This window comes from Phoenix dactylifera, chromosome 8 (genome assembly GCF_051530095.1).
Source record: "Phoenix dactylifera cultivar Ajwa chromosome 8, Ajwa_hap1_PhDact_Kaust_v1.1, whole genome shotgun sequence".
NCBI lineage: Eukaryota > Viridiplantae > Streptophyta > Magnoliopsida > Arecales > Arecaceae > Phoenix > Phoenix dactylifera.
In genome coordinates, this window is record NC_143197.1 from 18,151,855 (window position 1) to 18,174,210 (window position 22,356).

General features: G+C 39.9%; 1 protein-coding gene across 2 annotated transcripts; it reads left to right on the forward strand.

Moving 5' to 3' along the window:
• The first annotated feature begins 3,517 nt into the window (after positions 1-3,517).
• On the forward strand, positions 3,518-21,694 carry LOC103720837 (polyadenylation and cleavage factor homolog 4-like). Of its 2 annotated transcripts, XM_008810758.5 has the most exons (8): positions 3,518-4,080; positions 4,605-4,706; positions 5,085-5,348; positions 7,663-7,779; positions 9,241-10,077; positions 10,987-11,958; positions 12,067-12,603; positions 21,480-21,694. In XM_008810758.5, exons 1-7 carry the CDS (start codon positions 3,709-3,711, stop codon positions 12,598-12,600), a joined length of 3,198 nt encoding a protein of 1,065 aa, XP_008808980.2. In that variant the 5' UTR covers positions 3,518-3,708; the 3' UTR covers positions 12,601-12,603; positions 21,480-21,694. The 2 variants fall into 2 exon arrangements, with proteins under 2 accessions (XP_008808980.2, XP_008808984.2); XM_008810762.5 differs by lacking the exon at positions 5,085-5,348 and having other exon boundaries at positions 3,520-4,080.
• Positions 21,695-22,356: the final 662 nt, after the last annotated feature.

A 22,356-nucleotide genomic window follows, 5' to 3' on the forward strand; every position in this document is an offset into this window, starting at 1 on the left:
GAATTTGGTTTTTTGAAAAATTTCAATGTGTGTAGTGGAAAACAACTTTCTCAAGTGTTTGTGAGTGAAAGAATAAGTGCATGAAGCTAAAACAATGGTACATGGATGCAAACAATTAGAGCATGCACAAGCACAACAAATAAAACAATTTTGATTTTGCTACTTGCTTTATGATATTATGATGAAATACCTTGCATGTTTCTGGAAAGAGTTTTCTATGAGCATACAGAATTGCTGCAACCCTGACTCGCAATCTTTAGTTGGGGGCATAAAAATTCAAGAGGGCTTTAATTTCAAATACAAGAACAAAAGAAGCAGAGTTGCAACAGTTTGCAAGATGTAATTCAGGTGGAGAATATATACATCTCCAATGCAACACGAGAACCATCGGCTGAGCGTTGAGCCTAAAATATATTTATTTTTAGTCGGACTTCGGGCCGGGCCTATTAAAAATTTGCTATTTTGTATGCCTAGGCTTGGCTCATGATCTACACTAAACTCAACCTCCAAAACATACAACCTGGGACCCCATTGATAGTGAACCCTCATATTGCCAAATACTATGAAAATTTCCCTAATATATTGTAAATCATAGTTTCTTAATTCCACCCTAAAGCCAAATAACCACCTACAAGAATCTAAGTAGCCAGCATACAAAACTTTGCTTTGCAATCCTATGCTCACTCTCAAGCTTCCTGTTACCTTGGATGGGCTTATTAATGAGCTCTTTCTACCTTGCATTTGATGGGCAGATCATGCCAAAAGAAATAAACACAACCCAATTTACCGGGAAGGAGGGCACCACCAAGGACATTATGGACTAGCAAAAATCTTGACTAGTGATTCTGTGGACCTGCAATATAGGAGTTATGTTGCCATTGCTCCATTTTCCTCAATTATTCACCAATTTTAAATAAGTCGTAAGGGTATTTTAGTTCTTTATAAAATTTAAGCTATTATAGGATGAACATGTGACACTGCTTTATCGCTAGAGATGAATGCCAGAATCACATGTTAGAGAATCAAATTAAAAATTTTTAAAGAAAAAGAGGTGTGAGAAAAAATTGGCCAAACTTGAGGGGGTATCTTCATCATTTTCCCAAATATAAAATATTAGGGTCAAGTCTGATCATAGATAAAAACTAGTAGGTCCATAACTTTTCATGAGCTAAAAGATCGGCACTACAAGAAAGCTAGGAAATAAAGTTGCTATTTTTGGAGGCATTTTGCCTCTTGATGGATGCCATATGGATAGTAGACACATTTAATGGCTATCGTGAAGTGTAACACCTTACATAAATCATCATCTTCTAGCACAATCTCCTCGTCTTCCCACTTTTCTATTCCTACTATACCTATCTCTTAACTCATATATTGAGAAAATTTTGAATTGTAGAAAGATGGCACTTTACCACGGCAAGAAGAACCTTGACTTGGATTTTAAACATCTAATATCCTCTCTTCTTGTTTTTGCAAGCTTCTATGTACTAATCTCTAACCAAAGCTTTGCTTTTAAGTTTTATGAATAACTTAAACCCAACCCAATAGAAGATCGGGTCGGGTTGGGTTCATGGTCAAAATTTTTGACCGAATAGGTGATTTGGGTCAAGTTCGGTTCGGTCCATTTATAACCCAGTTTGTATCCAAAAAATTTGGATCCGGGTTGGATCTAGGTCGGATCCCTATACTTGTCATTTCCGGTGCTTGGTTTCTTTTTCAATGAATGAAAAATCTAAAAAATAGGTTATACAGGACCATGCAAGTAAAAGTGCCCAAGCATCAAGGATTGATGCCATTACAAATTAACCTATTAATAATAGGCTAAATCTTGTTAGCTATAAGAAAAATTTTCTGTTTATATATGCAATACTTTTTTTTAGTAGAAAAGAATTGCATCTATGCTAATTCTTTTTACTTAGTAGTGATACCCCCTGAATTTATTAGAATGCATGTACTACTATTTTTTCTAACCATACTACTAGAAAAATATACATGGGTCAAAATGAGGAATATAGTTTTAATAATGACATATGACAAAGTTCAACAATTAGAAAGGTCTCCCATCTTCTTCCATATGGCAAAATTATACTCTATTTTGCCTTCATTAGTTTGAAATTCCTTTTTAGGAGAATGGTGTTACCATATAATGTAACCAAACTTAAGCTTTAATGTAAAATTCATGACATTCATTTGTACACATAAACAATCTTTTCCATTCCTCATCCTCAAACATAAGAAGAAATTAGAGGAATAGTGAGTTAGAAGCCCTTGAGCACCTCCATGGGCCCTAGCAGTGTATCGGGTTCAAGTCAGGCCGGGTGGGGTCATAGGATAAGAAATCCCAAATTGCTTCAAAAATCAAACGGGTCAGGTTGGAATTTAGTAAATCCAGACCTGACTTGAAAAATGAAACGAATCTAATTTTAGAACTTGACTCAGCCTCACAGATTCTTTAAATTAGGTCGAATCGAGTTTAAACAGATCGGGTCACGGGTCAACCCGACTCATTGGCAACCTTACCTAGGAGATTGTATATTGGCGACCATAGTGCTATTAATAAGAATATTCACCCTCTTCTAAGCTCCTATACTTTGAGTTGCGAGGTTTGAGGTAGACAATCTTGGAACGTACCGTCATGCCTTTGGGATCTTGCATAGCTCTTCAAGGCTTCAACTTAGAATGCCGCTACATATAATATACACAAAGATCTTTATCTATAATCTTTCAAGAACTCAGAGAAGAGAAATCCTAGTTGAACATAGGGATAATGGTGAGATCAAAAGTCCAAGTCACGAGTACCCCATACCCAGCGACTTTACGAACTCAACCCAAATTTTTAAATCACAAGATATCAATTATTTGAATGTGCACTAAATAGATGGGACAAAGATGAACGGAGACATGGTTTGTTATGATAAGTCAAGAAATTTGGAGGAAATTCTGATTTATGAAGATCTTAGCTGATATTCTAGAACCAAGATGCCAAAATCTTGGGACCAATACAGTAAATCCAAGACTACAACTATATCTAAATATTGATTTCAAAATTTATCAGCTAATAGAACTCATTTAAAGAAAAAATGCTTAAAAAATATCGTCTGACTTCTCGAATTATTTTAAATATTGATATTCTAGTTCAAATCGGCTGGTGAAAGCCCAGAATTATTTTATGGGAAATTGAGCTCTTGCGCAAAATGAAAATCTTGATATTTTATGGGCTATCATCTCCCTATCAGCACGGTGTAATAAAGCCCAGAATTTTTTCGTGGACTGCGAAAGCCCAAAAATCGGAAGAGACGGCCGGATTCACGCCTATGATACGCTAAAGCATCACAAGATTTCTCATGTCCGGAAATTTTATAATATACCCCCCGTTTTTCTGCATCCACACCCCGCTCCTCCCATCGCACGAACCAACTTCAAGAGCGAGAGCAAGCTCAGCGGAGTACACCATTAAAAAGCCAGTTGTAGCAATATAAGCCACATCAAAGAAATTACGCCCGTTCCTCCCGAAATCGGAAATACGCCCGTTTCTCCGAATCCGAGTCCGCTTGGGAAATCCGAGGACCCTGCGTCGTCCTTTTTACCTCTCCGCGTCTCCCCGGCCTCTCACGATCCAAACCCTAACCCTAACCCCCAAAATCTTAGTTCAAGAAGGGCAAGAAAGGCAGGCGAGAGAGCGAGCGAGAGAGGCCGATTCGGGCTTCGATGGAGGAGGAGAGGCTTCATTCCTCGCGGGAGAACCCTAGATTCCCTCCGGGGGACCGGCCCCCACGGCTGGCGGCGGCAGCGGAGCAACAGCCCCTGCCGGCCTCGCGGCCGCCGCCGTCGATCCTCGACCGGTTCCGTGCCATGCTCCGGGAGAGGGAGGAGGAGCTGCGGGAGGCCACCGGCGAGGACCCGCCCCCGTCCCCGCCCCCGCCCCATACCGCCGGCGAGATCGTCCGTCTCTACAAGGAGCTCCTCTCGGAGCTTACCTTCAACTCGAAGCCAATCATCACCGATCTCTCCATCATCGCCGGGCAGCATTCCCAGTTCGCAGAGGGGATCGCCAACGCCATCTGTGCGCGGATTCTTGAGGTCGGTCTTTTGAATTCTTGGTGTTCTTGATTCCAATTGTTGCCTGCTCCATTGGTTTCTTGTACGATTTGATCATGGTAATTTGTCCGGTTTGGTCAACATACCTTGCGCATGATGTTGAGATTTTTGGTTTATCGCAGAACTTGTGTGGTTGATGGAAAATTTTGATGTTTTCTCTTGGTGTATTGATTCTTGTGAACTATATCATTTGCTGTTTTAATTATTATGCTGATAACTTTCTTTTTCTAAATAAATTTCGATGAATACAGTGCTCTTTCGGCACAAAGAAGCGATGCAATTATAGTGCAAAACACACACCTTTTCAGTTTTATGCATGATTTAATCAAACATAATGCTGAACTGAAGTGCAAACTTAGTATGCATCATAATTGGAAACCATAACACGCTTGGTTCAAGTAATGTAGATATTTTTTCCAGAGTATGGTTACAGCTGCTGCTATCTTTTTTTTTTTTTTCAATTGCTACTAATATGCAATGAGGTTCTTACATTGTTATATTTTCAGGTCCCTGTAGATCAAAAATTACCCTCATTGTATCTTCTGGATAGTATTGTGAAGAACATTGGTCGTGATTATGTGAGATATTTTGCAGCTCGCCTCCCCAAGGTGACCATTCTGTTCTATCATTCTGATATCCTTTTACCCTGGATATTCAGTTCTTGTGCCAAAATTTTGAACTTTTGAGTTAGGCACCAGCAGGAATCCAGTTCACATATCTAATGTTGCATTGTGGTTATTTTCATAATTATGCTCCTTTAATCCTACATATTTAAACAAACACTTTAAATTCAATATCTACAAAATCCTGAAGCCTACTTAGTATTGAACTTTTTTATTGTCTGATTTTCTTAATTTATTATTTCAACCATAAGTTTCTATGCCATTGCTTTTCCTTTATTATTTTTCTGATTTTTATTGCTTATGATTGGAATTAAGAGAATATCATTGTGTAATTTTGGGGTCTCGTTTTTTGTGCATTGCAAGGTGTTTTGTGAGGCATATAATCAAGTCCATCCCACCCAGTATCCTTCCATGCGCCACCTTTTTGGGACTTGGTTCCAGGTCTTCCCTTTATCAGTACTTCGTAAGATTGAGGATGAACTCCAATTTTCTCCTACCGAGAACAAACAATCATCAGGAATGTCAAGTACAAGGCACTCTGAATCTCCATCTTCTCGTCCATCTCATGGCATTCATGTAAATCCTAAGTACCTAGAAGCACGACAGCAGTTGAAACATCCAACTTTGGTAAGATCTATTTGCCTATGTCACCATACCATCTACTAATGTTTTTGAGAAATATCTACTTAGTCTACTCATGGTTAAAGAGATGTAAAATGCTCTAAATTTTTTGATAGTCAGAAGAGTTTCTATCTATGAGATAAGGAGCTAACTAGAAAGTAATTGTCCATCCCTTTGGGCAACTAGGTTAGGATTCTTCAATTATTCTTTAACAGTAATTAATATAGGTATGGAACCACATACATGGTGAATTATGTTAGGTCCAAATCCTCGTGGGGATAGGGGCCTGCATTAGGGGTGGCAATCGGGTCGGGTCGAACATAAACGGGTCGGGTCAGAACATCGTAAACGTGAACTCGATCTGAACCCGACCTGTTTATTAAACAGGTCAGGAATTACAACTTGAACCTATCATGTTTAATAAACAAGTAATCCGATCTGATCCGTTTAACCTATTTAATAAATAGGTAACCTGTTTGCCCAATCCGACTCGATCTGTTTAACCTGTTTAGCCTAATTCATCTTGACCCGACTTGTTTTAACCTATATTCAGAGAAAAAACCAAGAACAAACACGCAGAACTTCAAAAAAATTCCACGATTTCTTCCTCGCGGACCATATCTGCTACTCCTAACGCAAAGACCAAACATTACCGTAAATAAACAGAAGAAAATAGAAGAGGCCGACCTTTTCCGGAAGGGGTGCCGTGCTTCCCTCGTCCTCCCCATCGGGGAGCTTATCGGCGCTCCTTGCCCCACTATCGCCGTCATCCATCTTCCTTTCGCCGACCTCTTCCTTAATCCCGTCCTCAACCAACCCTCCGACCTCACCCTCGCCCTCCAGAAACCTGATCTCCTCCCTCGGCTCGGCGGACGTGTTCACTGGGTTCTCATTCACCGGAGGCGCCTTGTTCCTCAACGCCCTCCTCCTCCTAGCGGCGGTCGGCCTCTTAGCCTGGACTATCGGGTTCGCTTGTACTCGACCTTTCTGCACTCTGCTACAGAGCTCCGGCAGCCTTCATCCATCCAACCTCATGCTGGAAAAATCCTATATCTCTCGGATTCTTGAAACCCTATCTCGCTGACGAGGAAGAGAAGAAATCCGGAGGAACTCGAGTGACGACGACGAGAGCGCCAATCGGGCGTGGCGATGGGTTCCGATCGAAGATTCGATGATAAAGAAACGATTCAATCGCCTCTTTGGAAGGATCGGGGGGCTAGGATTCCCGTGTGGGGGAGTGCCTTCAAGGGTTTGCAGGTGATGATGAACAGAGGAAAGGGGGAAACTGTGGCCGTGACTCGTAAGGGATACGGAAATATTTATAGGTTAAACGGGTTAAACGGGTCAGACATCTAAAATATGTATCCGATCTAATTAATAAACAGGTTAAACGTGTCAACATGTTTACGACTATAACCTGTTTAGGCCAAATTCAAACCTGTTTATGGCGGGTCGAATACGGGTCAGGTTGGCGGGTCGGGTCATATTTTGCCGCCCCTCGGCTTGCTACCACCGACAAAGGAATTTATTGGTTATTTTGTTTCTCATTCCCCTTGAGTAATACATAAACACTTGCGATCAAGCTTGCCTTGGTAATACTTGCAAATTTGCTACACAACTTAGATTAATTGAGTAAAGGTTAGGGTAAAGTCAAAGGGATAAAAAAGGTGATCATGCAAGGTCTTATAAGTGATACGATGATGTTATTAAATGTGGAGTTGTAGACCCTATTGAAGATAGTAGGAGCGGTTGAGAGACAGGAAGAGAAACAAGTAGGAGTAAAAGAATGGGATCTGAAAACTATGTGCTAGAGGCCCATCTTCAAGTAGGAGATGGTGAAGTAGGATATGCAAAGCCAATTATTATAGATGAAGTGACTCCGATTCTTTATGTTAACCTAGACATTCCAAATCAAACTTGTACTCTAAGCCCTGTCCTCTATCTTATGTTTATGATTGTTGAAAAAAGAAAAGTGTTAGACCTCACTGCTGCATTCCTGACTGCTGATGGGGCAGTTAGTGAATGCTGATGTCGTGCTCTGGAAATGATCCAGTTGCAACTGACACCCAGCCACACCCAGCCACTGCATGTATGCACTGCTCCCTGATTCTCACATGGGTCTGGAGAACTAAGCAGGAAATGAGTGGAGATGTGTAGCCGTAGACTAAAAATCATCCTTCATGTTCATTTATACTCGCAAGAAACCAGCTCTTTACATGAAAGGGCGGCAAGAAATATCTGAGCTCTCTTTTTCTGGGATCTGCAACCATTTATTCATTTTTTTTTTTTAATTGACTGAGTATCAGCTGTTGTGATGCAGATGTGTGCAGCAGACGGTCATGATAAGGTGCATACTACTGATTTTGATGGGGAGCGAATGGAGGGACGTGCATCAGAGGGCTCGAAAGGATGGCAAGGAGCTTCTCCAAAATTTCATGTGCGGTTCCAAGCCCTCTCTTCGTGATTCTCCTTATATCTCTTAACAAATTGTTGAAACTTTTTCATTCATTATTTTAAGCTTGAGGTGCAAACTGATAAATAAAACTGATGATGACTTGTAGTTGTGGGCTATACAAGTACATAGAAAGTCATCTTTGCCTTGCACATGTTTCTTTTCCCTTGTGTTTGGAAATTGAATACAGCTTAATCATTTCTAGAAATGCAAAGGATGAACATGACAAAAGCAAAAAAAGAAGACAGATGAAGGAAATGGTTGCCCCTACTATGTTTTCTCATCTTCAAGGAACTAACGCAATAGAAGAACCCTGTTATCCTCAAAGTTAAAGCAAAATGAGAAGATGGAAGGAAACAGATTCCTCGTTGAACTTCAAGGAAGTGGATTCCCTTAAAAAAGAATAGTAGGAAATGATTGAGGACCTGTTGAGTAGTTGGTTTCCTTCAAGCCAGGTTTCATGAACCATTCGTAGTTTATTTGAGAAAGAGTCTCAGACAATAAGTTACCTCCTCATTTGGGAAATAGTTCAACATACCAATGCATTCATGATTCATATTATAAACCTCAATCTAATGGAGTGAATCTCACTTGAATCATTTCCAGCAAGTACAATGAATTTTGGAAGAATTTTTTTTTCTTGATTTTATTGCTTCCTTGATGGCATAGAGTTAGAAACTCCTCTAGACATGCTTGTACATCTTGTTGATACCACATGATATGTATTTTACTATAAGAATGAGGCAGTTGCGTAGAAGAGATGAAGTTTTTCATGAAAACAAGCTTGGTGGTTCTTCTACGAAACTTTTTGCACCTATTACAGAAATTTGTTTTCAAATGATAAGGTTAAATAGGCCTCAATTTTATTGTTGATAAATAATGGTGCAATAAAGCTTTCAAAATAGTTGACTTCTGAAGACTGTTTTGCAACTAAATTTTTCTTTATCATTTATTCCTTTTGTTGCATTCATCTCATCAAGATCATTGTTTACTTGGTGATGCATCATACTGTGTGAGAGAGGTTTGATGAATGGTGTAAATTAAATAACAAAAACTACAGAAAGTTTGGCTGAAATAGGGAGGAGAAATAGAGAGGTCCAACTGAGAGGTAAGAATACCAAGTGGAGTCTGCATGAACAGCAGGTGTTTATAAATGTAACAGATGGGAGGGGAAAATTTTAGCTTTGCATTAAGCTGTGAAATTTTGTGAAGCAGCTACTTAAGTTGTTGATGTTGTTGTTGTTATGCTGAAAACTATTATCTTTTATGTTCGTTTTGATTACTCAGAAATTTCCTCACTATGGAATTCATAACCCACGAGTATTTCATAGTTTAAGTCTTAAAATTCTTGCATAGAAATGTATGGACAAGAAGTGGGTCTTTGTTGTCTTCTTGTTTGACTCATTGCAACTATAATATAGTTTGACAATGTTGTTATCTTCACAGGACATTGAACACGTTAGAGGAGTTTCTTCCAGTTTACAAGTTTATGGGAAGAAATCTTCCATGCAATGCAGTGAGTACAATATTGATCATCCTGAGGTGCTTCCTGCACGACCAGGGGTAGCAAGAACAGGTTCACCACAAACTGCAGCCACATGCACAGCCTCCATGGTTGAAGTGGAAGGTCCAACTCGTCAATTAAAGATCAAGATTTCAAGGCCTTCACCACCTCCAATAATTGGACCACGAAAGTCTATATCACCACCCGTTGACAGATTCTCAAGAGATACCTCTCCCAGGAGGATGCGTGAAAGGGCTTCTCCATCTCATTCAGGATTTGTATATGGACCTGGCAGAGGGACTAGTCAGAATGGTTGGCTTGAGAGGAGACGGCCTTTTGATGATGGTGCCCAGCAAATACAAGCTTCCATGGCATTCAACCTTAATAATGGATATGCCAAGCAGCGCTCAAGAGAACTCATTGATGCATATGGAAATTATACAGGGAAAAGTTTTTCTCTTGAAAAGCTTCCAAAGGTACCACGGCTTGATGTGAATAGCGTGGCCAGTGAGAGAGCTTCTAGAAAATGGAAGAATTCTGAGGAAGAAGAGTATGTTTGGGAGGATATGAGCCCAACTTTATCTGATCGAAGCAGAAGAAACAGCCTGCCACCCTTTGGGCCCAGTACTGGAAGCTTGAGCACAAGAGCTGGTTTAACTAGACCAGATGCTTCGCTGCTGGATCATGATTCTGGAAGGCGCAGTTGGCCTGGCCAAGCTCAGCTGCCTGCAGTTGGTGATCCTGCTAATACCATTGAAGATAGGATACCTGTATTTGGTGTATGGTTCTTGGCTTTTTATTCTGCATCGTTATTTTAGTACTGTTGCCATTAAAAGAAGTATCTAGGTCCTTAGTTCTAGCTATATATTCAAGCCTGCCCTGTCATTAAAATTTTTGAGATCTAATAGTAGTAGATAAATTGCAGTCAGCGTACATCCTTAATATGGTCAGATTGCATGGTTCCTTGGTCTATCTGCAGCTCATAAATATATTCTTGTTTAGATGTGGAAGGATCTTTGTATGCAATTTCTATCATGTGATAAGATCTTTTTTTATAATGGTTTGATTTAAGTCCATTATATTTGACAATAGTCAAAATCAAGATTTGTCGTCTCGGTACTAGATCCTTTACTGGTACTAGATCTTGTACCAATACCATCCTATTACAGTGTCGGTATGCGGTACGGTATGAGACGACGAGACGTACCTAATGTTAGTATGGTACAAGACTGCATATTGGTACAGTATAGTTTCAACCGGTACGACTAACCTTGGTCAAAATGCTAATTCTCTTTATTGACAAATTCTATGAACTTTGGCAGAATCATCTGTATGCATGCTTTAGGGTTAGGCATGTGTTATCTTGGTGGTTTCAAGATACTTGGCTTATGAAGAAATATTTAATTCCTTCTTTTTATTTTCTTTGCTTTATGCAATGAAAGGTTAGATAATTACCATCATTTTGAACATTCTACAGCGTTTTGATCTCACCCTAAGCATCTGTTTCATACTTTTGTAATTGTATTTTGTAAGTTTTTTTTGCCCTTTTTGTCTCCACTTCAAACATCAAATTGGTTGCTAGTTCAAATTTACTGAGTTCTTTTGCAATGCCTTTGATTGATTTAGCTATTATTAATAAACCATCTTGAATAGTTGGACTTACAGTTTTGGGTAACATATTCTTGCAGCCAGCTCATGGATCAATGAATAGGAAGTACTTGGATAGCACAGTAAGTCAGAATGATTGGTTGCCACCCTATCAGGGTTCTCACCACACTCATGAGCCTCGAAAGTTGCCATACATGTTTCCAAAGTCTTCACAGCATAACCTTAGTCCACGATCACGAAGAAGGGCTCATCAGATGCCTGTTGCAGCAAGTGGAATAACATCTTTAGTCAGCAATAAATTGCCCAGTCCATATGAACATACAACAGATATGGAAGTGCCATTTTCGAGGTTATCAAGCTCCCATTCTGACCCTTTTGATGTGGACACATCCACATTAGAGAGGCATTTGGCACAAAGACCACATTCGCCCCCTCCTCCTCCAATTGTACGGCCTTCTGTTCATAATAATCAGCAGCTGCCTCTACTACCTATTCCTCCAAATCAAAAGCAGTTTAAAAGTCCTTTTGATGATGTGGAAGCTCACAAGCCTATACCAAACCAAAGGCCAGAATCATTTTTGTATTTGTCTCAGTATCAGAATGACACTGCTGATAGAAAAACATTGAACTCAAATAAGTTACTCCAAGTACCATATCAACAGCCTGGCTTAGCTCATTCAAATCAACAGAGTCAGGAACAAGGCACTACTATGCAAATTCAGTCTCAGAAGTCTAACGGAAGCATTATTCTGCCTGCGTCAGCTCAGCTTTCATCTCAAATGGTTGCTCAGCCCTTAAATCATGTACCTAACCACTTATCTGGGCTACCTTCTGTGGGAGTGAACAGTATGCCTGATACCTCTTTACATGTAAATGCAAGTGTTTTACCCCCTTTGCCTCCAGGACCACCTCCTGCCTCATCACAGATGGGACCTGTGTTGCAAAATACTGGCTCTATGATATCTAGCTCGCCTGCGGGTGCATTTTCAGGCCTGATTAGTACTCTTATGGCACAGGGTTTGATTTCATTGACACCACCAGCCCAATCTCAGGTGCCACAATTTGTGACTTATCTTCTTTATTTTGTGTCGTTGTATGCTTTTCTCTGATTTAGGGTAAATAACTGCTAGGTTTTTTAACCATACAATCTAATTGTACAGGATTCTGTTGGAGTTGAATTTAATGCTGAACTTCTTAAGGTGCGACATGAATCTGTGATTAATGCTTTGTATACTGATCTTCCAAGGCAATGCACAACATGTGGCTTGCGTTTCAAGTGCCAAGAAGAGCACAGCAGTCACATGGATTGGCATGTGACTAAAAACCGAATGTCTAAGAATCGTAAGCAAAAGCCATCTCGCAAATGGTTTGTAAGTGCAAAGGAATGGCTTAGTGGGGCAGAAACACTTGGAAATGATGTTGTTCCTGGCTTTTTGCCTACCGAAACTGTTACAGAGAAGAGGGAAGATAAAGAAATGGCAGTCCCGGCAGATGAAAATCAGAATGTGTGTGCATTATGCGGGGAGCCTTTTGAGGATTTTTATAGTGATGAGGCTGAGGAGTGGATGTACAGAGGGGCTGTATATTTGTATGCTCGAGATGGATATACTGAAGGTTTAGACAGGTCTCAATTGGGCCCCATTGTCCATGCCAAGTGCAGGTCAGAGTCCAAGGAAGGATCTGGACAAGCTTAAGGGGTAAGTGATTTTTTTTTTTTAAATTTTCATGTTGAATGGGCTGTTAGAATTAAGTTGGCATAGCTAGAAGTCCTTGGTAAAAATAAATCATGAGTATGCATCCTTAAAACTGACATTGATTTAGCCTGTTCATGGTTATGATTATGCTTATTGCGTATTTCCTTGCAATTCAATATGGACTTCTAGGAATCTTGTATCTCGATTAAATTAAAAACAACTAAAGTGCATGCATTAGTTATATTTTTTATTTGATTCTGTATGAAGTAATGAACTTACATGGGAATTCACCATCTATAAATCTGAAGAATATTATCCCTTATTTTCCTAGGACCAAACTAACATCCATGACAATCTATTATGTTATCTTTTTACTGGTTATAATTTTTAATGTTTTGTTGACTTTTGTTTAACCTATTTGAAATGTTCTCTTCTTCTTCTTTATATTTGCACAACCTTTCAGGATAGTTGGCAATGTTACCTTGCTGCTCATGTCTATCCTGTAAAATCTGTGTCAACACGTATCTGCAAGTTGGATACGCATTAGACACTTTCAGTATGTATCAGATTCTTGGTTTGTGGTTATGTAGGATCAAGTGATTTTAACGGGTGGAATGTAGCTCTCACATATCTCACGATAATTGAAAATGGTATTTATGTATTCTTGGAGGACGGAGGCGTTAAAAGCGTGTGAAATATCATGTGACTTTTGTTCTTGAGCTAGGTTTGGAAGTTCTATTAGGAAGATGTATTTCCATGCAAGAGAAAATAAAGATGGCAAATAATCAATATTATAATTAATGATTTTTTATGCATTACCACTATTTAAGGTCTTTGAATCATTACCAAATTTACTAGAATCATAACAATATTTACTAGCACTAAACCTTCTTTATCAGTGTTACCCCGGATATGGAAGATTTGGGGTCTCCTGTCACGTCCCCACCTTAGTAGCCTGAATTTTCTACCTATGGCGATGCACTTCTTTGGAATCTTCCCAACAATCTCCAACTTGCACCTACTTTTATGTGCTTCTTTACTAAAGTATTTGCTTCCTTGCACCTGCAACCCTTCTAGATTCTGGCAACAAAGATCCCCACCTTGATACAACACGGCACATGGGTCATGGTTGTGACAAACTGTGGACACATTTATATCATAGTTCCCATGGCTTGCCTTAACCAATAATGGGGTGAGGGCCAGCCCCCCAGGGGGGGTGGGGGGGTGGGAAAGATCCAATGTGGTTCAAATGACACAAAGGAGGAGGAAATGAAAAGAAAAAAAAAAGGATATTGTATACTCACATCCAAGCTGGAAAATGGTGAAAAAAAAAGGGATGTGTTTGCCTTGGCCATGATTATGTCCCTCTTAGTGCTAGGTGGGAAGGGGAAAGAAGAAAAGGCACTCGCATAAGCCTTGAAGCCTTTCTCCTTATCATCTTTTAAGCTTTTTAGCTGCTGTTGCAATCAATTTCTCCTCTCTCATGTTTTTCCTTCCTGTGATCTTTGCTGAACCAGCAAGGCGAGGAGGCATGCTTGTTACCCTTTCTTAGCTGACCCACAGGAGGTTGTTCCCAACCCCTCCTGAAAGAATCCTCCACTCTTTTGCCCCTTCACTCCTTTATCTTGATTTCAGTGTGTCCTTTGGAATTGTTGTGTATATAAGGACATGAGTGTATGTTGACATTTTTATGCACACCTAGATATATTTATACGCATGCATGGATACAAACATGTGTATATGGCCATTCTCTTGTGTCTGAGTTTTTTATGGTTGCTATCTAAGATTTTTCTTAACACTTGGACACCCCTTTTTTGTGAGAAGGGAAGGAGACCTACCCAAATCATAATTACCTAGATCCAGATTTTTGGGGATGTGCCATCTGAGAATTAAACCTAGAATTACTGGTTGCTAAGTAGAGGGGTGTGACCGCTGGGGCAAGCCCCAGTTCACACCCTTAGACACTTGACTTCAGTGTAACATATCTAGGCAACAATGTTTTGAACATATATGCTACCACTTTTATTTGTGTAACCAAGAGTGGCATTGTAGTGGTTATCTGAGATAAAACATATAAAATGAAAGAACAATCAAGATACCTTTTTACATATTCCATTCTAGAATATAATAATTAATTAAATACTTGAATTAAAACTGTGATTTTCTCCCATGAGTTGGATACATTTCTGAATCTGACTCTTGTTCTTTGTCTGTGCTATGCTAATAGTTATTTTAATATGGATAATGTAGATGTTATATAGATTAGAACCATTTAGTAACTTAAAGATGTTCTAGTTGCAAATTGTGAAGTTTATTTACCAACCACCCCCATCTTTTTTTCTTTGCATCTGTCCACCCACATGCTGAAAATCTAGAAAACTACTAGAATAACCTTTTGGAAATAATTTTGTTTTTTGTAACTTAGTGGCATCAGAAGTTAGCTTATTTATTAGTGGTTTGTCTAGGGAACCTGCTTTACTCTTATGAGGGAAACAAGTGGATCATCCACATGTGAAGAGAATAAGATTCTATTATTGTTGCCATGTTAATTGATTTGACTGTAAACAATGAAAAATATAGAAATAGGTATTTTCTTTTTCTAAACTGGAGGAGCATTGGAATTGTTTACATGTGAAATGCTTTTTAGTATCTCCTTTCATTTGTTTGAATTGTCTAGAGCTCTAATGATTCATGTTTCAAGTCGAGTTCAGCATGTGGTTTTACAATGCGGCAGAAAGTTAGGTAGAAACCCAGCCCATTAGTCATTAAATGTAAGTCCCTTTGTGCATGGTTTGCTGCAAAGGCATACTAAGAAAGTAACAGCATCTTGGTTATGCTTTTCTACCTTTCTTCTTGATGTAAGCTAACTCTGAGGAAGCTGAATAAGCAAAACAACATTAACTGTACAAGGTTTTTAGGGGTTATATTTCAAGTCTATTTGATTGAAGGTGGATGTGAATTTATGTCGGGATAATATAATTCTTGACCTATCTGTTGAGATTTAAATGGCTTTAAACCATCCTGTTGCTTAGATCGGATCTGGTCATGATATCTAGATCTCTATTATGGATCATTTGGTCTTTTAGCTTATATCATTCAACTGAATATGTGGTGGAGATGGGACCCGTGGAGAATGAAATTAGTTGTTTGTCCAAGGATCTTGCATTACAGCAGTAGAGGTTATGGTTTACCTTGTCTCTAGAAACAAGAAATTTCACTTTTATCGTGCCATATGTAGTTCAACTGTAGAATGAGGAGCTTTTGTTTCTTCCACGAAGCAAGGGTACAAAGTGGATGCTTATGTAGACTGGATGATGTAATGATGGCAGCGATGGCGATGGCTATAGAAATTTGTTTACTTTGTGAGGGATGCTCAATCAAGTTGTTGCCTTTGATGGTGTTGCGACTTGCCACAAATATTTTGCATTAATCGATTATGTGCCATGCACATGCAAGAATACATTATTCTGTACGTCAACTATTGAGCGACTTTCCTTTCGTTTGATTATATTTATTTTTTAAATTTTTTTATTCTAATATTGGAGTAAATTGAAAATGGAATTTGTCAAAGTTTTTTGGCAAAATTTTCTGCATTCAATTATTTAGAGAAGTATTTATATGGGGTCTAATCCTAGTACCAAAAAAAGAGAACTTCATAGTACACAGCCACAACTAGCACGCCATGTGACAAGAGGGGTTTGGTTTAATTCACAATGTTTGTTCGATTAATGACAGATTCTGTCAGAATGCTGTTACAATGACTGTTATCATGATCGTTAGTTTAATAATAAATAATTCCTAATCAGATTGGTTGGGCCAAATGATGGCCATCACAACAATTATTACGGTCAATAACAATTTCAATAAGGTTTGTTATATCAAAATAACGCTGTTACTTGAACCCTAGGGGAAAAAGGAGTAAAACATGACATCATTATTTTTCTGTTATTTTCTGTTACAATGTTGATATAATGACCATTATCACAGCTATTTTTCTAATCGTAAGTAGCTCCGAGTCCCATAGTTTGGTGTAGATAATGACCATTATAACCATTATAATGGTCAATACTGGTTCAGGTAATGGCTGTTATAATGGAATAATTTTGTTACTGATGCCTTACCTTGGGGGAAAGGAAGGAGTTAGATATAACATCTTTTTTTTAAGCTATTGTCTGCTATTTTTTTAATTATAAGGGCTTTTATCACAGTTGCTGTTTTAATAAAAGATAACTCTAAATGACATAGGTTGGGGCAAATAAAGGCCATTATAACATTCAATAACAATTTTGATAAGATCTTTTATAACTGAAAACATTGTTATTGAAATATTGGGTGAAAGGAAGTAAAATAAAATAAGGGAGAAAAGGAGAGAGAAACAAAAGGAATAAAATAAAGAGAAATGATCTGGGGGTTCCAACCTAAGGGAAAAAAATAGAAGCGGCATTTCTAGAGAACTTTAGAAAAAGATGGTTTTGAAAATAGGTTGACAGATGGGAAGAAAGGATATGATTGAAATTTTGGCATTTTTTAGATCTCAGACTTTTATATGTAGTAAGATATGAAGGCCTCTAGTTTGCATGAGATATCTTTATAATTGATGGTCGATGGTTATGACACTTAGCTTGGCTTCATTTGGTTTTGGGGTGTAATTGATTTGGTGTTTTAGTGGTGACAGGACCGCTGCATTACCTTGAATGGGCTTTGTATAGGAAGGCTAGTTAGTGAGTTTGTTTTCGGCTGAGGTATTATTAAAATTCAGATGATAACAAATTGGGAGTCTTAGATGATGACTTGATGAGATCATGTGGGAGGTTTTCTGGTGGTAGGGGGAGGTTACAAGAACAATGTAATATGAAGCTAGGAGTTCAGATAAACTATCAAGCATTCATGTATTGTGCATCATGCTTGCATCATTTGTGGGATGATTGATGCAATCAAGATAGAAGATCACATATTAGCAGAAAAGAGTGGGAGGTTTTTGGGTGCTAGAAAGACCTGTGTTGGGTCCTTATTTGCTGATTTTAGAAATTTGGGCTCTTGTAGCAAGTCATTTGAGAGGTGGCCGGGTATTCAGTGTCAAGGTTCAGATTATCAAGGTATGGTCCCATACGGATCAAATATGGTATGATGTTATACTAATGTAGCGGCTGCCATGACAAGCATGCTTTTTTGGTACATGGTGGTACAGGCTGTGATGAGAGCCGGTTTGAGCTGTAAATACTTAGTATTGCACCCCCTGCACTACCTCTGGGTTCCTGAAACATGTATTCTATGTTCTTATAATCCCAGTACTGAATTTTTGATCTATTCATGTGAAACAGCAATACACATGCACATGCTTTATGAAGTGGCATGATAGTGCATGAAGGGCAGGATGAGAGGATACCTCCAACTGCCATGTCAGTGCAAAAAGGGGGTGAACTAGTGGATTATTTTGACATTTTAAATAGAATTATTCTCCAGATATCCTACTTTTGGTAATGGTTTAGTTGGGAAAGCTTTAGTTTTTAAGCTTGTCTTTTAAAGTGATTTTGGTGGCTTACAATGTTGGGTTCCTGAGGAATATGTGCTTGCTAATTTTTGAATTTTTTCTTTTTAGTCAAGTCTTCTCTTACGATACTTAAGATTATTATAGTAGAGCTTAGAGTAATAGAAGGAAAAGGACTTGTTCTCTTAAGTTCTTTTTTTAACATATCAACAGTATCTGCTGTAATTGAGCTTACTTTTTGCAGAAGATTGCATCATTTTGGCCTGAAACTTCATGCTTTTTACTCACGGTTTCAACCCAAAATTCTGGTTTTCAGTAAATAGCTATAAATATTTTATTTGTAGTTTCTTTCTCAAGCTTTGAAATAAAAATCAGAAGTTAATTTGTAGTATAGAAAGATATAAAGCAAATCTTGGATGTTGTCTGGAAGGCCCAGTTAAATGCACTTGGAAAACCCAATTTCTAAAACTAGATTGTTTTTCATTTGTTTTGTAGTGACACGTTGACTTAGCCTGAGCTTTCAAATAAGAATTTTATTCCCTCTAAACAAATCATTAGTCGTCTTAGACATGTATTTTGTTTTAATGGAACAAAAAAAAATGCTGTGATAGTTGTTTCATTGCGTTAAAGAAATTAACACAATCCTAAAGACAAGCATAAAATTAAATAAAAAGATGTCACAGAGAGTTGCCCTCACTGTTGGTCATGTCAGTATGTTATTCACACATGTTCTGAAAAATTGTTTAGTGTCCTCGGACAAAGAGGACATCTGGTAGTGCCTTCTGTAGATATTTTTTAGAGAAATCATGTGCTAAACCCATAAAAGCAAGTCAAGATATCAAGATTTTGCCATGATTGCTATGGTTGACCATTTCTGATGGTTCCAACAGTTGATAACTCTGTTAGTTGGTACCTTTCTAAGCAAGAACCTGAGTGGTGGTGGTGAATAACCATCGTATTCTCAGAAAAAAAAAAGAGAGAAAGAAGAAGAGAGACTACTTTCTGTGGCTATTATATTAATTTTAACGTAGCCACATTGGAGTCAATTTTTAATGTGACAGTATAATGAAGTGCTGTTGTGATCGAACATGTAACTTTGCGGTTATCCATCCGTAAGTGTACTTGGATTTCCAAGGCAAATGCACTGACAAATGGATCATTTTTGTTTTAATGTTAAAAGGATTCTATGTTCTCTCCTTTTTTTGGGTACATCTTCTATATTGTCTCTTTTTTTTGGTGAAAACGGCAATTCATATAGCTCTAAATTGAGTACATCCAGCCATATCAAAATAAAGTAACGAGTACAACGTAGAGGGAATATCTCCTGACGAAGTCCAGATGACCTCTCCGGAGTGCCGAGCGGCAAAGGAGGCGACCCAGTCTGCTGCACTGTTCGCCTCCCGAAAAACATGTGAAGCCTGGAAGACTCTCGCCTCCCGAGCCAATCTCCGAATCTCACGGATGAGAGGATGATCATCTCCATATCTGTCCACTCTCCGAATCCACTCTATCACCACAGAGGAATCTCCCTCAAGGCAAATGTGCTCAGCACGTAGTACCCGCCTCGCATAGGATATCCCCTCACAGGCAGCCCGTAGCTCCGCACCAACTACGGTAAATCCCGGCGCGCGGCGTCCACCAGCTGCTATCAAGCTGCCGAGATGGTCTCTGATAACAAAGCCAACTCCTCCTGACACCCCATCAGCCGACCTACTACCATCAAAATTCACTTTGAGATGACCAAGGGGTGGGGGTACCCAAGAGACTAGGGCGAACCTGGGCGCTGTGACAGCAGAAAGAGTACCCCAGGTGTCCCTGGCCATCTCAGAAGGAAAAATAACAGCAGCGGAAGAAACCTCCCTAGCAAGACGCATGGCTCTGTCCACCACCATCTGCGGGGGAAACCGCCTGCCCTCAAAAATGCCGGCATTCCTATCCAGCCAGATAGAATGAGCCAAATATGCCCCCTGGATCCCGGCCTCAACTGTGCTAGGCCGCCGTAAAGCCGCTCTCAACCAATGAATCAAGTCCTGTGTCGACTCGACTGAATGGGGTAACAGTGTGGGCGATCGACTCCAAATGCCCCTAGCTCTGGGGCACTGCAAAAGAACATGATCCATCGTCTCCTCAGTCTCCGTACACTCATGATAGCACTGAGTGATCCGCACCCCTCGCCGCGCCAGTAAGCTCCTGGTCGGTAGGCAGCCCCACGCTACCTTCCAGATGAAGAGCGCCACACGCGGGTGAATCCGCATCCTCCAGATCCAACCTCCCTCTATCTGTCGTACTGGCTCTCGGCTCAAAAAAGTATGGATATCCCTGGCTCGCACCTGCGATCGCCCTGTCGGCATCCAGACTAATCTGTCCGCCCCTCCCTGGGCAAAAATAGGTAGGGCCAGGATCCTCTCCGCCAACTGCTCCCCGAAAGCCTCCCTGATCAGCTCCATCCTCCAGTGGTCCCCCTCCGGCTCCATCAAGTCACTGACCCTGAGACCGGCTAACCTCGATGTGTCCACTGTAATCGGAAGTCTACTCATAGGCTGCTCCGTCACCCACCGGTCCTCCAACACATCAATAGATCGACCATCACCAATGGCCCATCTAATCGCCGGGAGCACCAACCCTGCTCTAGCACAAATCTCCCTCCATATCGGTGAGTGGCGTCGCCCCGACCGGGCACCCGGCACTGGATCGCCATACTTGGCCCTCATAAGTGAAGACCACATGCCATCAGGCTCCAACACCACTCTAGCAGCGTGTCGTGCAGCTAGAACCTCACGCCTCGCCATCAAGGACTGCACACCCAAGCCACCATATCTCGTCGGCTGACATACAACCTCCCAAGCCATAAGATGGATACCCCTTTTGCCTCCAGTCCTTCCCCAAATAAAATCCCTGAAGATCTGCTCAATATTCCTAACTGTAGCTGCCGGTATAAGAGAGTTAGATAATAAATAAATCGGGATCGAGGAAAGAACTGACCGTACCAATATAATCCTGCCCATCATGGAGAGAGAGTGTATCTGCCACCCCTCCAGCCTATGCCGGATGCTGATCTCAAGAGGGGTACAATCACTGCTGCGCAGACGCTGCCCAGAGATAGGGACTCCCAAATACCTTAACGTGCCCTCCTGCTCTCCCACCCCCAGAATCTCCAGTATAGCTGTCTTCACATCAGGTTTGGTCTTCGGGCTAAAACAAATCTATATTGTCTCTTCAGTATACGCTACTCTCTCTTGTGAAATCTTGATGACGCATAAGCTCTCATTCTAGCTGAATGATGCTTCAGTTGTAGAGCCTGTTTACTTTAATGCATTGTCAATCATTTGATGGTCTGTTTAGAATTGGAATTATCCAGGTGTTAAAAGTGTTTATTTTTTACTGTCTGCAGGGAGACAAATGACGTGATTAGCATAAAGGATTGCGGCTTAAATTAACTTAACCTGTAAATTACTTGGAGCATCGCAGGCCATTATGGTATGCACAGCTTTATCTTTTTCCCGCTAATGGTCAAGCCTGCGTACCATGGCTTCATGTTTAATATTGTACATTTAAAGTTGGCTTTCTGTAACTTACTCTGTCATCAAAGTGTATACCGTTCATGCATCTCCTTTTGCCCTCGCACATTTTGCTTTTTACATCAGGGATCTTGCAAGCTTTGGTCATTTTAGTTTTTTTCAGCCATGGGGTTAAAAGAAAGATACCTTACATCACACAATGTCTTCATGTAATCTGGATCCTTCGCTGTTATCCATCCTCTTTATTTTGGGGTGGTTTGTTGCTGCTATTTTTCTGCCCCCTTTTTTCCTTTTATTAGAGTGGTTTGTAGGAGAATCAATAATTATTTGAGCAGGTAGCTTTCAGTGCCCTGTCAATCATTGATTTGGTGGGCCCAGATGCTTGAAAGAACAGGCTATGCATCTTCAGCCACACTAGCAGTAGCAGCAGCAAGTGGAACTTTGCTAATACCCTTCTTTTTCTATTCTTTTGTTCTCTCTCTCTCTCTCTCTATCTCTCTCTCTCTATCTCTATCTCTCGTGTTTAGGACCAGTATTAACTCTTGTAAGTGTACTTATGCTTTATCTTGGTGGTCTATGAGAGAAGCAGATTACTTAAAAACTCTCAATTTGCAGTATTGTATGGTCACATGAAGTATTCTTCCCTATTTACTGTCTCGACGAGCGTTAAAAAAACTGAATATTTCGCATTTTAATAGCTGTCAAAATTTTGATGCAAGGGTTTTTGGGCCATGTTCTGTGATAACATTC